We start from the raw sequence: 13,646 nt of genomic DNA, 5'->3' as shown, positions 1-13,646 counted from the left end.
TTTTGTTAAAGAATGAAAAGAACATTTCTTCTTGGGTACTTAACTCAGAAAAACATAAAATTCACATATCATACAAGTGTTTTTATAAAGAGAGACTGAGCTTGAGCCTGATTTTGCTTTCAGTGAAGACTTCCAAAGCTTTACAGAGATATTTAGTCCTACATGACAAAAAGTAACTCTTTTCTCACTTGGAGAGAAGTTTTGTAGCTTCTATAAAATAAACACAAAACTAAAACCACAACCACTAAATGTAACTTACACATATGACAGAAATAAAAATCGGGGGAGAATTGGAAAAACCTCCCTTACCTTTTCTAGCAGTTCTTTCACTACTTCATTTGTCAGTGTTTCATATGTTAAAGGACATTCCTCAATCACCAGCCTGGGGTGCCTTTGTCCTCTGGGTGCTGTGTGCTTCTGGCTAGAACACAGAAAGAAAGCAGCCTTTGTCAGGAGTTTGCTGCCAACTTGAGCAAATGCTTGCATATAGAATTCTTTTCTTTTGGAATAGTTATGAATGAAATCCTGACAATGCTTCTTCATACTATTTAGAACTCAGTGGGTTTTGGTGTTTTGTTCTGTTTCTTACACAAAGTGACAGGTACTATGTGTTTCAATGCCAGGATAAGAATATTAATATTTAACAGGAATTTCATCTGAAGACCATGCAGAGAGATACTTTGGAAATGAAGCTTTACTGACAAACAGCTCTGCCTTTGCAACAAATCAATGCAAAAATCTCTGACAATGCAAAACACACAAATTAAAACTACCCATTTAGTAAGCCTAAAACAGGTTCAGTTTTGTAGAAAACACATCATGAATAGAAATGGTCCTTTTACACTGTTAACATCCTGCTGCTTACTTTTTGTAACTAAAGGAGAGCTGCAGCTGTTAAATGAAACAGTGTAGGCAAATACTAAGAGCACAATGCAAAAACACTTACTGAGGGTTAAATGATGTTTGAATCTCTCATACTGAAGCTGACAAACACTAACTTCCATTTAAAGTTACAGAATAGCACCCATGTTTCATCTAAAGCCAGTTATTAGTCAGACAATATTTAGTGTATGCCAATAATATAATGGGATTTTATTTGATGCTTTCTTTGTATAATAATGTCATTTAGAAAATCAATTCTAAATGAAATTATTAGACACATTCAAATAGAGAAGTTTACTTTCCAAACAGTTGTTGGAGAAGATGTATCTGGCCACAGCAAAACCAGCCTTGGTACATATGGCACCTGGGAAGGAAACTGGAACCTACACCAGTTTCACAGGTATGCTACAGTCTCATCCTTCACCTATTCAAGGGCCTAAAGGTTCAAACAACTTCCAAAGGATGCCACATCTACAGGGATAAGGCAAAGTGTGGGAGCCGTGTGCTGGCAGTGTCAGCTCTTGGAATCCTCAGCTCCAGGGCAAGCATTTTGCTTTCTTACTCAACTTTTTGCCCACAGGAACAGCATTCACCTTGTTTGCAGATGAATTTATAAAGGTTAAGTTGCATGAACAGCAAATACTCCCAAAAATGCTTGTTTAATCAAAGGGTTTGAAAACTTCTCTCAAATGAACACTCTGAGAAAGCATTAGTGCAGTGGCAGCAAGGCAGCTTCCAACTCACACCCTCCCAGTTCTCAAATAAAGACAAGAACCTTTGTGCATCACATAAGGACTCAGGAGAGAAGGGGAAGCTTCACAGCTTTTAATGCTGTAAGAAATCCACTTTCTAGTTATTCAAAGTAAGAACAAGAGGTTATTTTTTTTGCATTCAGAGGAACTAATGAATGGTAACATTGCTTTGTATGTGTTTCTAGGATCACATGGTGGTTTTAATGCAGTAAAAACAGGAGTAATAAACAAGACCATGTATCTGGAACATAAACAAGCTCCTGCCTCTCCCTCAGTGTCAAAACTAAGCTTTTGTATGACCTCTGATCCAGAACAATGATTTCATTCTTAATAAGGAAAAACCCAAACTATCCCTGACAAATTAATTCACAAACTATGTCATTTTTCCCTGGGAAAGACAAAAGTTTTGAAAACCAAGAAAAAGCAAGCATGAGACAGTTTAAAGCAGCTTATTACTCTCCTAGTATTTTGGTTAATCTTTTGTTTGCTGCAAGTTCTAAGACACACATTATTACACTCTGGATTTTTGTTAGGCTATTTACTAAGGCAAAGGAAACGTTAGCTTACTGTGTGCTCAGCATTAATTAAAGACATTACTAACTGGCTAATCTGAGGTGCTCATTTCAAACTGAGAAGCAATGAATGCTGAGCAGCCCACATAGAAATGGCTTCAGGAAAGGATCAGTGTATTAATTCACTGTTACCTTAGCTTTAACCGTGAGAGCACCACTCGATACATGTGACTTGCAGGGAAGCTCCTTCTCCGTCCAGCTGGCAGCAGAATGGGATGCACAGCTCCCACAACGTAGCCCTTGCTGTAATACTCTTCCACCCGAGATGCTATATCCAGCACAGAACTGATCTTGATGACTTCTGGATTTGAAGAAGCTAAAAAGCATTGAAAGCAGAAGAGAAGCACATCATACTGTGTATGTCTGTAAAGACTTTGGGGGAGTTCCTTTTATGTAAACCTCACAAAACCTATCCCCAGCCATTTATTAAACCCTACAGCTCTATTTATACAAGAAAAAGCAGATTCACGGATGATTCAACACTATTCAACTACTTCAAGTACCTATTTTTACAACTTAATACGATCTATTTTTAACATACTTGGCAACATTTTCTGTTTGATCAAGGTCTGCCAAGCTGATTTAAAAGCTGTGTTAACATCTAAACACATGAAAGGGTTGAACTCAACAAAGCAACTATTTTGTCTAGCCAAAGCCTTAAACATACTAATGCACTATCCCTCAACTTCAGTTTTCAGGTGAATTCCCATATAACAGATTTAAGCCTATGACAATTGATTTGTCTCCATTATTTTTTTTTTCCCCTTAGAAGTGATCTGAGGAGTATCAGTTGGCATTTTGACAGTCCCAGTTCCTTTTCTCAACAGACTTACACATCACCTAAGTAAGCTTGTGCTGGCACTGATTTCTAAGGACTGTCCCTCTCAGAGTGTGCAGGCATTTTGCATCAATAGGCAGCACCTGGATAACACATTATTGTTAAGGAAAACTACAGAGATAAAGGGAAAACTTCTTAGAGAACCTTTTTTGAACGGTCCACAGATTTTACAGAGAGAAAAAGAAGACTCCATGCTGGTAACAGATATATATTCTGCTACAGTCAGTCTGATGGGTCAGTAATTCCCGTTTCTATCAAGTACAGCTGGAACTCTAGATGCTCTCAGAAAGCAGAAAACCAATGCTCATACACAAATAACTGCAGAAGAGTCATTACACCAGTACAGATTTGCCCAAGCTTTCATCCTTTGCACTTAGGAACTCTGATAACAAAACAGCCTGGCTGGAAATCTGCTATTGGTGACCCCTGCTCCAAGCAGCCTATTTGCCTGCATTCTGATGGATCCCTCTTTGCAGGACTTTCTATGCATTAAGACCAGTGCCCATCTGCATCAAAGGATGCCTCAGTCAAAATTAAGAGACCTCACAACACTTTTTCCAATACACAAGCAACTGTCATGTGCTGCCCTGAACATTCCCTTTCAAACCATACAACTGAAAATAATTCAATACACTAACTCTTCTTTGATTCTGTAATTAAAAAAATGCATGAAATAAAAAATAAAGTAAATGTAATTACATAAATCTCTCATCACTTTGCTGAGTTAATTTCTTGTTCCTACCTTCTCCTGTCTATCTGCATTACAGTGCACAATAATGCACTGTATTGGCAATAGCAAGGAATTTAAGGACCCAAGACACAGAAGTCACAAAGTCTGTCTATCCTACTGCTTTAAACTATCATAAACCAGAGATATGACTCCTTAGTTTGCACAAATATTTTATTCTAATAAACTGAATTAGAACTCTGCTGATTCACAAGCAGTGTTCTGTAAAGCCTCTGTACTGCTTTCCCACTATAAAATGTGGCTAATATTGACATACATACAGTTACTGAGGGCTTTAAAAAAAGACCACAAAACCCCCATAAACTATCAGAAACTAGTATTTTAAAACACTCAAATGCTTTTTAATACCAATTTCTACTCAGGGGAAAAGGAATGGTGGCCTACTTTGCTTGTCACTATAAGAACCTTAACAGAAAAGCCATCAAGAAGAATCAGAATTTCTACCAGGGAAACACACACTACCAAAAATTATCACCAACATACATATTGATGGTTTATTGCTGATAACCAGCAAATTCAAACTATTAACTAAACTGTCAGTCATTCTCAGTCATAAGGACAGGGGTGTTGCACTTTTTCTTTAAGCAGACGGTGTATCACAGCTTCCCTTTTGCAAACAGGTGATATTTTGTGATTAGCAATACTCCCATCCCATGATTCCAGTCATTGTAAATCCAGGAGCCCATGTATTGAAAAATAACTGTCCACAGCCCACAGACTAAAAAAGTAGGAATGATGCAATATGATCATCACATCCCTGATTTTATAAAAGTCTTAAACCCTTTTTAATAACAAAAGTTTCCTTCCTGACATGCTCTCAACAGGTAGCCAAAATACTGTAGCAATAAGAACTCCAGCTGACTTTCTAGCTGCATGATAAACCTCAGATGCAGGACACTGAAGATGATGACAGAATAGCTATTTCATACATATTCACACTGGTATTCAGAGTGACAAGAACTTGACAGCATGTCATCTTCGTAGGCTGCATCAATATTTCTCCTTTTCCCTAACAAGAGGATAGTGGATAATGCATAAGCATTCTGCTTAGTAGAAATTTATAAACCATCCCTACTTTCTGCTTAAACTGATTTCAAAAAATAGCAGCTGTTTGTGTGATTGGGATATGCTTCATGACTGAGACCTTGGAATTTACAGTCACTGACCAGCATTTAAAATTACACTTCAGAGTCCACCACTCCCTCTTCTTTGTACTACTCCAGTCCACCAAAATAAAAGATAGGCTGTGATTTTTTTTTTTGTTTGGGATTCCCCTGATGGCCATCATCTTCCAAAGCTAATTTTTACAGTAGGGATGGGAGCATTTTGGGGACCAGGAAGAGAGAAGCCAAGGTTCAGTGCACAGCTAATAACTAGTTAAGATGCACAGGGAATCCAGCCAGCAAATTCAGACTACAGCATGGTTGACCTAATCTGCATCATGGCCTGGGAGAAAAGATCAGGGACTGCTGAAAGTTTCCCCAGCAGGCTCATTTGGACTTCACACTGCATATACCTCATAAAGCACAGAATAAGGCATATTGAATTGAAATAACACCTTTATGCTCACTATGCTTTTATCTTGATGCAGGACATGGTTTACTGTAAGATCTTAAAACATTATTAATATTATTAAGTGCAGATTTTCTGCTTAACCTGGTGCAAGATCCAGTGGCAAGAAATCACTTGGGCATACAGAAATCTCCTATGCCAGTGGAAGACTTTCCTCTGGAAGTAAGCAAAGCAGAATGAGTGCCATAAATACACAACTTGAAAGCAGAGCAAAAACTTTGGTCTGAAGTGATAAAGGGCTCTCACTTAGTTTAATTAAGCCAAAGGATATTCTAATAGCAACAAGTACATGACCAAGCTGACTGAAGGAAAAAAGAAAAAAAGCTCAGTATATTCTCCACAGTACTTGAGCCAATCCACTCATTTCAGAAACACTCAGAATTGAAAAATGTCTCCAAGACAGTAGAAATATGCACCATGTTCTTTTTCTGCATTCATCTTAGCTCTAAAAATAGAGACTTCCAAAAAAATAAATTTAAGGTTATATACACATATCTAGAACCATTCAACACATGGAAAGCTTTGTTTACAAATCCCAGTACTTCCAGTAAGAAACCTAAAAAAGAGTGAGGTAACTACCTGAAACTGATCTCAGTTATTTAATATTCATAATTCCACTGGAGCAAAGCAATTCTGATTATCAGACAAAACAAAGGAAAATGAATATTTACTGCTGTACTGCTAGGTTATTAAAACAGAGATACACCTTTAATTGTACATGTTCGATGGGTTATTACTTCAAAGGTCACAACCACCTTTAAAACAAATCATTCATAAAACACTATTAGAAACTGTAACTTGAAAACACTGCAAAACTATCTGGAACAGAGGCTATTTAAGAACAATAAATGCTCTTCAGTTTTCAAAAAATTCAACCTTCCTGTATCAGTAGTTAATCCATGTACGCATTAGGTAGCCAAGCTTTATTTCCAGTATACTACCATTACTTATTTGACAGTTTTGTTTCTTCAAAAGAAAAAAAAAACAGTGAGAAACTTTGTGTAAATAAACAGAACAAATATATCTAGTACTATATAACCTAGCAGAATTTATCTTCTATTAGTATCTTACAGCTTTTTAATGAAAAGACTCTTGTATTTAAAATACAAATATTACAACACTTAAAAATAATCAAAAGCCAAGTTTTGTTTATGAAAAAGTTCCTGCAATTGCAGTAAGACCTGCACTTACACTGTATCCCTTCTAGTAATTCATTTATTTCAAATCCTTGTTATTAAGCATTTCCAGTAGATTGGGTTGTTACAAAATGCAAGTTACTATGAAGTGACTGTAAAACTGAGCTGTCTGTGCTCTGAGGGCAGCCATCTGGGCTTGTTTATGTTTTCAACTTTGTGGAACAGGGAGTTGCTCTGTTAGAGATGGGACACCCTCGGGAAGGAAGTATCCCACAGAGCACTGTCTGCCTCTAGCTATGCATACAGATTTGGTTTCATTTCAGTCACAATTTCAAAAGACTATTCAACAACTACAAGTAAAGCATTTGGGAAAAAAAGTAAGACAAAACTCAGACTCTTATAACAGAAACTTCTACCAAGAGACTGCGGTGGGCGTAAGAGGGGAAGTTACTCCTGATATACAACTAAGGAACAGACTTACTTCTGCATAAAGAAACAAGGACAATGACAGCCTGTTTTCGGAAGTTGAGTGCATTTAAAAAATTGTTATTCAATTAAGGCTCAGGCACAGTGTATTTTCTGAACCGTCACACTGAATTCAGACAACCATTATTCACAGCGAGCACGGATGGCAGTATGTGACTCACAGGAAACTAGGAAAAATCTCTTTAACAGTTTCTAGCCAGCTTCCTTAACGAGGACAGTTGTATAATTTGGAAGGTTTGGTTGTTAAAAATACTTCAGCAGTTTCCATTGTAATTTTATACAAGTAAGAACCTTCGTCATGATTTGTGTTTCAAAATAAAAGTCTTACATTTTGGCTAGCTTTGATAAAAGTGCCTAAGATTTACTGTAAGTCAAACAAGAACAAAACTAAGTTAAAACCTATTCCTTCCTACTTCAGAAGAGTAAAGATACAGCATGAAAAAAATACCTTCTAAGGTAAAATCCAGCAATACATATTCATAAGCAGAATCCGTCTTTGTTTCAACTTGTGGTCTCTTCAGTGTAGAAAAGATTTTTCCAGGGCTGCTATCATCTGGGTCTTCCAGCTTTCTCAGTCCGCACCCCATGGCAAGATCTGCAAATGATTAAGTCGCAGGAAAAGGTGGGGGGAGCAGCAAGATCTGTCGCCCTTACTACAGGGAAAAAAAAGGAACCAAATAATTCCCCTCGATTTTTTTTTTCCTATTAGCTGTAAATCCAAACAGAGAAAAAGTCCAGTTCCCAGACCAAAAAGCAAAGGTACTTTCCATTCATTTTTAATATAGAAGCAGTAAGCTCGTGATGATTTCAAGCTACAAACTTGGCTAAGAGTAGGCTTGATTTCGCAGCAACATTAGAGCTGCTCCCAACTAGCAGAGATTTTCCATGCCACGTCAATTTACAGCCAGCCCCTATCAGTGCTCTCTTGCAGAGGACACCAATAGTGCTTTGTTTGTCCTTCTAGACTGACTGGGTGAGGGGGGGCGAGGGGGGAAGAAGAACTGAAAAAGAAAGTTAGAGAGAAACTTGTCTGTCATTACTTACCTCCAGAAGTTCCCAACTGCAGTAGAAAGTCAGACAGGAAAAAAGCAAGTTAGTCAGAATGAAAGAATGAGAAAAGAGCCTCAACATGGTTGGAGATGAAAATCACTTCCAGAAAGGAAGTCAGCTTCAAGAGGAAATTGCTTCTGGCATCTCAAAGGGTAGAAAGGCAAATGAAAAGCTGTTTAGTCCTTATTTTAGATTTCAGAGTTGGCTCCTATTTCCTTTCTACAGGGACTTTCTTACAGAGAAAAAAAAAAAAAAAAAAAAAACCCAACATGAACACAGTGTAATAGAGTAAAAATATGTAGTAATTTCTTGTCCAGAAAAATCAGCATGAAAATTAACTTATGTAACTGGCTTTGAAAAACATCAAAAATAATCACACTGAAATATTCCTCATTTCAAATAGCAAAGACACTGTCAATACTACATATGAGAAAATGACAAAATTTTGTTTTCCATTATTCCTGGGTATTGAACAAACAGAATCCTTTTCTTCTCTGTTAAACTCACCTTAGTTGGTACAGCCACAGACTTTCAACACTGTAAAAAGTTTTCTATGTTAACTTTTCTTTAGGTTCTAAAAATTCATAATAATTTTAAGGGCTCTCTTACTCTTCCAGTAACTATTGCAAGTCACTTGTAACTGCACTATACCTGATGCAGACCACAATAATGCACAGGGAGAAAAAAGGAACACAGTGATTTTCTGTGGCCCTGCTGTTCCCAGGATGAACTGTTAGAAATATGCCTTTTAATTTTTAGACTGCACCTAAAGAAATCCAGAGTCATCTAGAGCAAACAGATTCATAACACCATTGTATATTATACGAATGGCACATTTCAATTCAAAAGGCTTTTCTGCTTTTTTCATTGAAATATCCATACTTTATTAAAAATGCAAATATTTTCTAGAAAAAATAACTCCAAGCTAGACATTAACTATTTGTGGGTTTCTGTTCTACTGCAAGCAAAGTGATCTAAATTTTTCTTTAAGTAACTTAGCAGGAATAATAAGTTTAAAGGCTACAACCTTTTGAAACACACATTATAGATTATAGTCACTTAATTCTAGAAAAAAAAATTAAAATCACTTAGTGCAGAGCCTGGAATTGAAGCTGTAATTATTGCAGTCTTTAAAACAAGCTCCCAGGTGCTGAAACAGAAAGGAAATCCTCAAGCATTGTCTTCTCAATTAAAACTAAGAAAACATATCAAATATGCAGAATTCTTCATTTTCTTGAGTTTTCTCACACAGAAATTGCTCCCAAACATGGATTTTTTTTTTCAGTAAAGGTTATCCCTGAACTCTTGCCATATCAGCCATACATGTAAACTGTCCACTCAGCCTTGAGAATCCAGCTGCTTCATTCTACACACCCCTTAAGTTTCATTGTAACTGCTTGTATGAAGCCATGGCATGAGTAAGATAGCTGCAAATAAAACAACTTTTTTTGCAGCACTAGTCCAGTTGTCAGCAGGCTGCTTTTTCATTTTTACTTAGCTTAAAATAGCTACATTTTCAATGAGGCCATTTTGAACATGTATTTTGAACTCTACATGACAAGGCTTACACAATATTACAACCCCCTCACCAAGATAGGATTCTCCATAATATAAACAAACTCTTACAACACCAGGAAGAATCACAGTTACAGATAAAAGCAATGGTCTATATTTTTTATGCAATCCTAGATAAGTATGAATAGTTATAAGCTTCCAAGTTGGAAGTCAGTCAACAGTCATTGCAGACTTGACTCAAGTCACTAATAAAACCAAAGGCTGCACAGACCAAAATAAGGAAAACAAAACAAAATCAGCAAGAATGAGCAGCATCTCCCATTGGAGTTTAAAACTGCATCAAAACACTTGAATGACTCAGGAGAGACACAGGATCACAAGATTCTTAAGATTCAAGAGCTGCAATTTCCTGTTACCAAGTGGATACAAACTACAAAACAATCTACTTCCAGTGACCCAAAATGCAAAGGCTCTGGGAAGGGGTATCAGAAGAGAGCAAATCCCTAAAACAACCCTGTGATTCACCAGCATTTTTTACTTACAGTGCCCCCTCTGAAAGAGCATGCGACTCTTTCACTGAAGCTTGATAAAATTATCAGACTTTAAGAAAGCAAAACCAGCCAGCCAAAGGACCAATGACTCCAAAGGAACTTTGCCTCCATGGAAGGCTTCCAGGATCCCCAACAGTTTTTATTCTGATTAAATGGGAAAATGATACCAAGACAGCAAGAGAAGCACATCAATAGAACAGAGGTGTGTGTCTCATGCTGCATTACTGACTGCCTGCAGGATGAGAAGCAGCAGCAGCAGTTCTGCACAGCAGCTTTGACCAGACTGTGAGACAAACAAGCCTTGCTGTCTACCCACACCTCAGGGCTGTTCTTCCCCTTGCTCTTGATCTGCTTTGTTCCCTCTTGTCTGGGGGAGGCTTGAAAGCTTTTGTGTGGGAGGCATTTTTGTTTTTGTCATTACCTTACTAGGCTTATTGAACAAAAGGACTGAAACTGCTTGAAACTGCAGTCTGGAAATAGATGTCCCCTGCTCCTGACTCCGTGATAACCTGAAATCAACTCGATAGTCAGGGCAGGATCTGTCTATGGCCTTGGTGCCAAACAAGTGGCACTGGCATCCCTTTTTCATCTCTCTTGCTAGAATTGTTAAGACAATTGTTAAGACAAGCCTTCTTGAGGTTTGGAACATCTGTGACAAACCCATAATTACACAAAGCCTATTTATAGGAATAAAATTATTTACTTCTCCAAAACCCAATAGGATCTGCATAAGCCGTTTAATAATGCAGTTGAAACATTTCCTCCCCCACTACCTTGGGAGATCAAGAATGGGAGATACCTGATCAGAATTTCCTCTTAACTAAAATAATGAAATGCAAGGAAAATTATGAAAACAATGCAAGTATACAAGAGATGTTTCTTGTCTGTATGAACAATATCTAAACCGAAACTCAATGAAGATCCTAAATTACTGAATCTGCAGTTCAGTCAGCTATACCAGCATACCAAATGTTATTCTAGACACAACCCTGTCTCTTTCTGGCTAGGACACTGCCTAGTGAGTTAAAAGCAACAGGAATCATATTGCTTTAATGCTACATTAACTTCAAAAGCAGCAGTACTATAATTTTATATTTTGAAATATAAATCACAGACTTTGTGAAAGGGCTATAGAATTTAAGGTGTATCACAACCATGACATGACTCCTGCTCAATCCCATGACTTAGAACTGGATGAAGACTCCAAAAGAACATCTCCCATCTTCCAGCCTGTTAGGCCACCACTGGGACAAAAACCATTAGTAGGTTCACTGTATCAGTGAATTTGTTTAAAGTGAGCTCATCAGTGAAGAGTTTTAAGTGAACAACCTTCTCATAGATGCACCACCAGTAAAGATCCATTCCCGTTCTCAAGGGTGATATAGAGAACAGCAGAAATGCAAATACTTTAAACCTCTACCAATTACCTGAAGTATTATTAATAAAGATTTCACTAGGACCAAAACTGACTCAAATAAGAGAAGGGATAACTCCCTCTGACAAAGTAAAAATATTTGGACCAAGCACATTTCCTATTCAGGCTGAAATGGTTGCATGCTTATAAAGGATACATGGAAAAAAAATAAAGAAATCTGCATTATTATTGGCTATAGATCAGTCATCACTGACAAATGTAAACAGGACACAGACATTAATAAGACACAAGACAATAAATTACAAACACATGATAAATTAGTCAGATTCTTTGGAACCTGAGGGTAGTTGAACAGCTAGTTTGAGGACTCAAAAATAACACATTTAAAACCCCCTAAATATTAAAACCGCATATTGCAACATATTTGAACATTAGTTCCCCTTTCAACTTTTTTTCAGGCTTACTTCCTCTCTTTTATGACTTAAAGCAAATGTAAAGTTCTTGCTTGAGAGAGGATAATGACAGAAAAAGTAAAAAGCTTCCATCAGAAGAATTCTGAAACTTATTTGCCAAATACTTTTTACACCTCCATTCCCAAGAGCAATTACTTTAACTAAAACACAGACATTTCTTTCTTTTTTCTCTAGAATGACTCAATTTAAAGATACTGACAAAGTAGCATTAGGGTTCCATTCTGAAGGCTCTGAGGTTTGGAAATTTGCTTTTTTCCTTCAGTCTCAATTATTTTCCTTCAAAAGAAGAATTTTGTGAACGTGACAGGAACAGTCTTGTTCAACACCCGTTCACTTGAGCAGAAAAGCCAGCTTTTCTGCTATAAGTTTTAACTTAAATGTTCTAAAAATAATGAACAGAGATGACAACAATAATTTGCTTTTCAGTCATTAAAACACAGTTTAATGATCAAAGTTAAATTTCATTTTTTCATGTTTTTTTAAACCCATATTAAAACTCTGATACCACAACAAACAAAAGTTACAATCCAAACAGTAAATATAGACCAGGTGGAATGAAACTTGTAGCTACCAACTCAGAACTTTACTAGAAACTCCAAAACTACAGAAGCTTGTTTATTATTGCTGTATTACAAGCAGTTTCAATAAAAAGAGCTTTTAATTTCTAAAATTGTTAACAGTTCTCTAAAATGAGATCTGCAAATTTATTCAACTTTTCTCTCTGTGCATTCACAGCATCTCACTTATCAAGGCAGTAGCAAGTGTATCATCTGTATCTCCAATACAGTATCAAACACTCATGTTAGCCACCAACTAAGCCCATGGATTCTAGAAAGAAACTGGATGGGCTACATCTGCATTTTCTGTATAACAGCTATATAAGGATTAGTGTGCAGGACTGCACACATGGCACTGTATTCTGCATCCTTAAAATAAGGATTTATGCTGAATAGTTTTTATTTCAATAGGAAACTTAGGAAGTTTTTAGAGCAGGTGAACTGAACCTACTGTAGTACTTCAACATTACAAAGGCACAAACTTATTTTACAAAAAAAAATATTTTGCAGCCATATAACTTTACACATTTTATAACTATTTTAAACAGAGAAAAACATTTCAAGAGAGCCATGTGTTTGCTAGTTACTACTGGAATGAAGTTTACTCAATGACTTCTTAGCTATTTTGGAAAATGAGTACCCAAATATAAAGAAATGCTAATTTAAAATGAAAACTGTAAACAGTTTTTCAGGAACAATAAATAGACTTCTGTTGCATAAGACCAGAAGCAGGAACAAAAAATGCTAATAAACCACAGAATTCTACATTTTACAAGAAAAAACAGCCAAACAGATATACAAAAATGCCTGAGAGACAACTTCAGTAACTTTCTGCCTGTCCAAGCTTTTATCCAGTGTTAATAAAACAGAGAATGCCAGAACTAACCTTCTGCAATGGAAATTAAACAGAAGCAGACAGCAGTTGCTAGAAATACTGCAACAGCTAGCTCAGTAGAAAACCAACCAGTTCTCAGCACAAGATACCAACCAGATCTCCTAAATTCTAAGGGGTGGAAGCCAGAAAATTAACTTAGTTTGCTAATAAGGGAATGTGAGAGCCAGTGCATAAAGGTAATTTGCTATCAGTTACTGCATGCCCACAGGGCACATGGGGATACATTCCCTCCTAGCATGAGTGT

The 13,646-nt window shown here is 36.8% G+C and overlaps 1 protein-coding gene across 2 annotated transcripts in view; it reads right to left on the bottom strand.

Annotated features, from left to right (window-relative positions):
• Positions 1-8,179, bottom strand: part of RFTN2 (raftlin family member 2) — a 30,026-nt gene extending 21,847 nt beyond the window's left edge. The window contains exons 1-4 of one of the 2 annotated variants that reach the window (XM_059853359.1): positions 8,031-8,179; positions 7,435-7,581; positions 2,339-2,522; positions 310-421 (exon numbers count right to left, since the gene is read on the bottom strand). In XM_059853359.1, coding sequence (XP_059709342.1) covers positions 310-421; positions 2,339-2,522; positions 7,435-7,573 — 435 coding nt within the window. In that variant the 5' untranslated portion in view covers positions 7,574-7,581; positions 8,031-8,179. Of the gene's footprint in view, positions 1-309; positions 422-2,338; positions 2,523-7,434; positions 7,640-8,030 lie in introns of both variants that reach the window. The other variant, XM_059853358.1, reaches the window with a different exon arrangement.
• Between the last annotated feature and the right edge of the window lie 5,467 nt (positions 8,180-13,646).

The sequence above is a fragment of the Haemorhous mexicanus genome, chromosome 8 (genome assembly GCF_027477595.1).
Source record: "Haemorhous mexicanus isolate bHaeMex1 chromosome 8, bHaeMex1.pri, whole genome shotgun sequence".
Classification (NCBI taxonomy): domain Eukaryota; kingdom Metazoa; phylum Chordata; class Aves; order Passeriformes; family Fringillidae; genus Haemorhous; species Haemorhous mexicanus.
The sequence above is the reverse complement of the archived record's forward strand: the minus strand, read 5'-3'. Positions and strand labels throughout refer to the sequence as shown.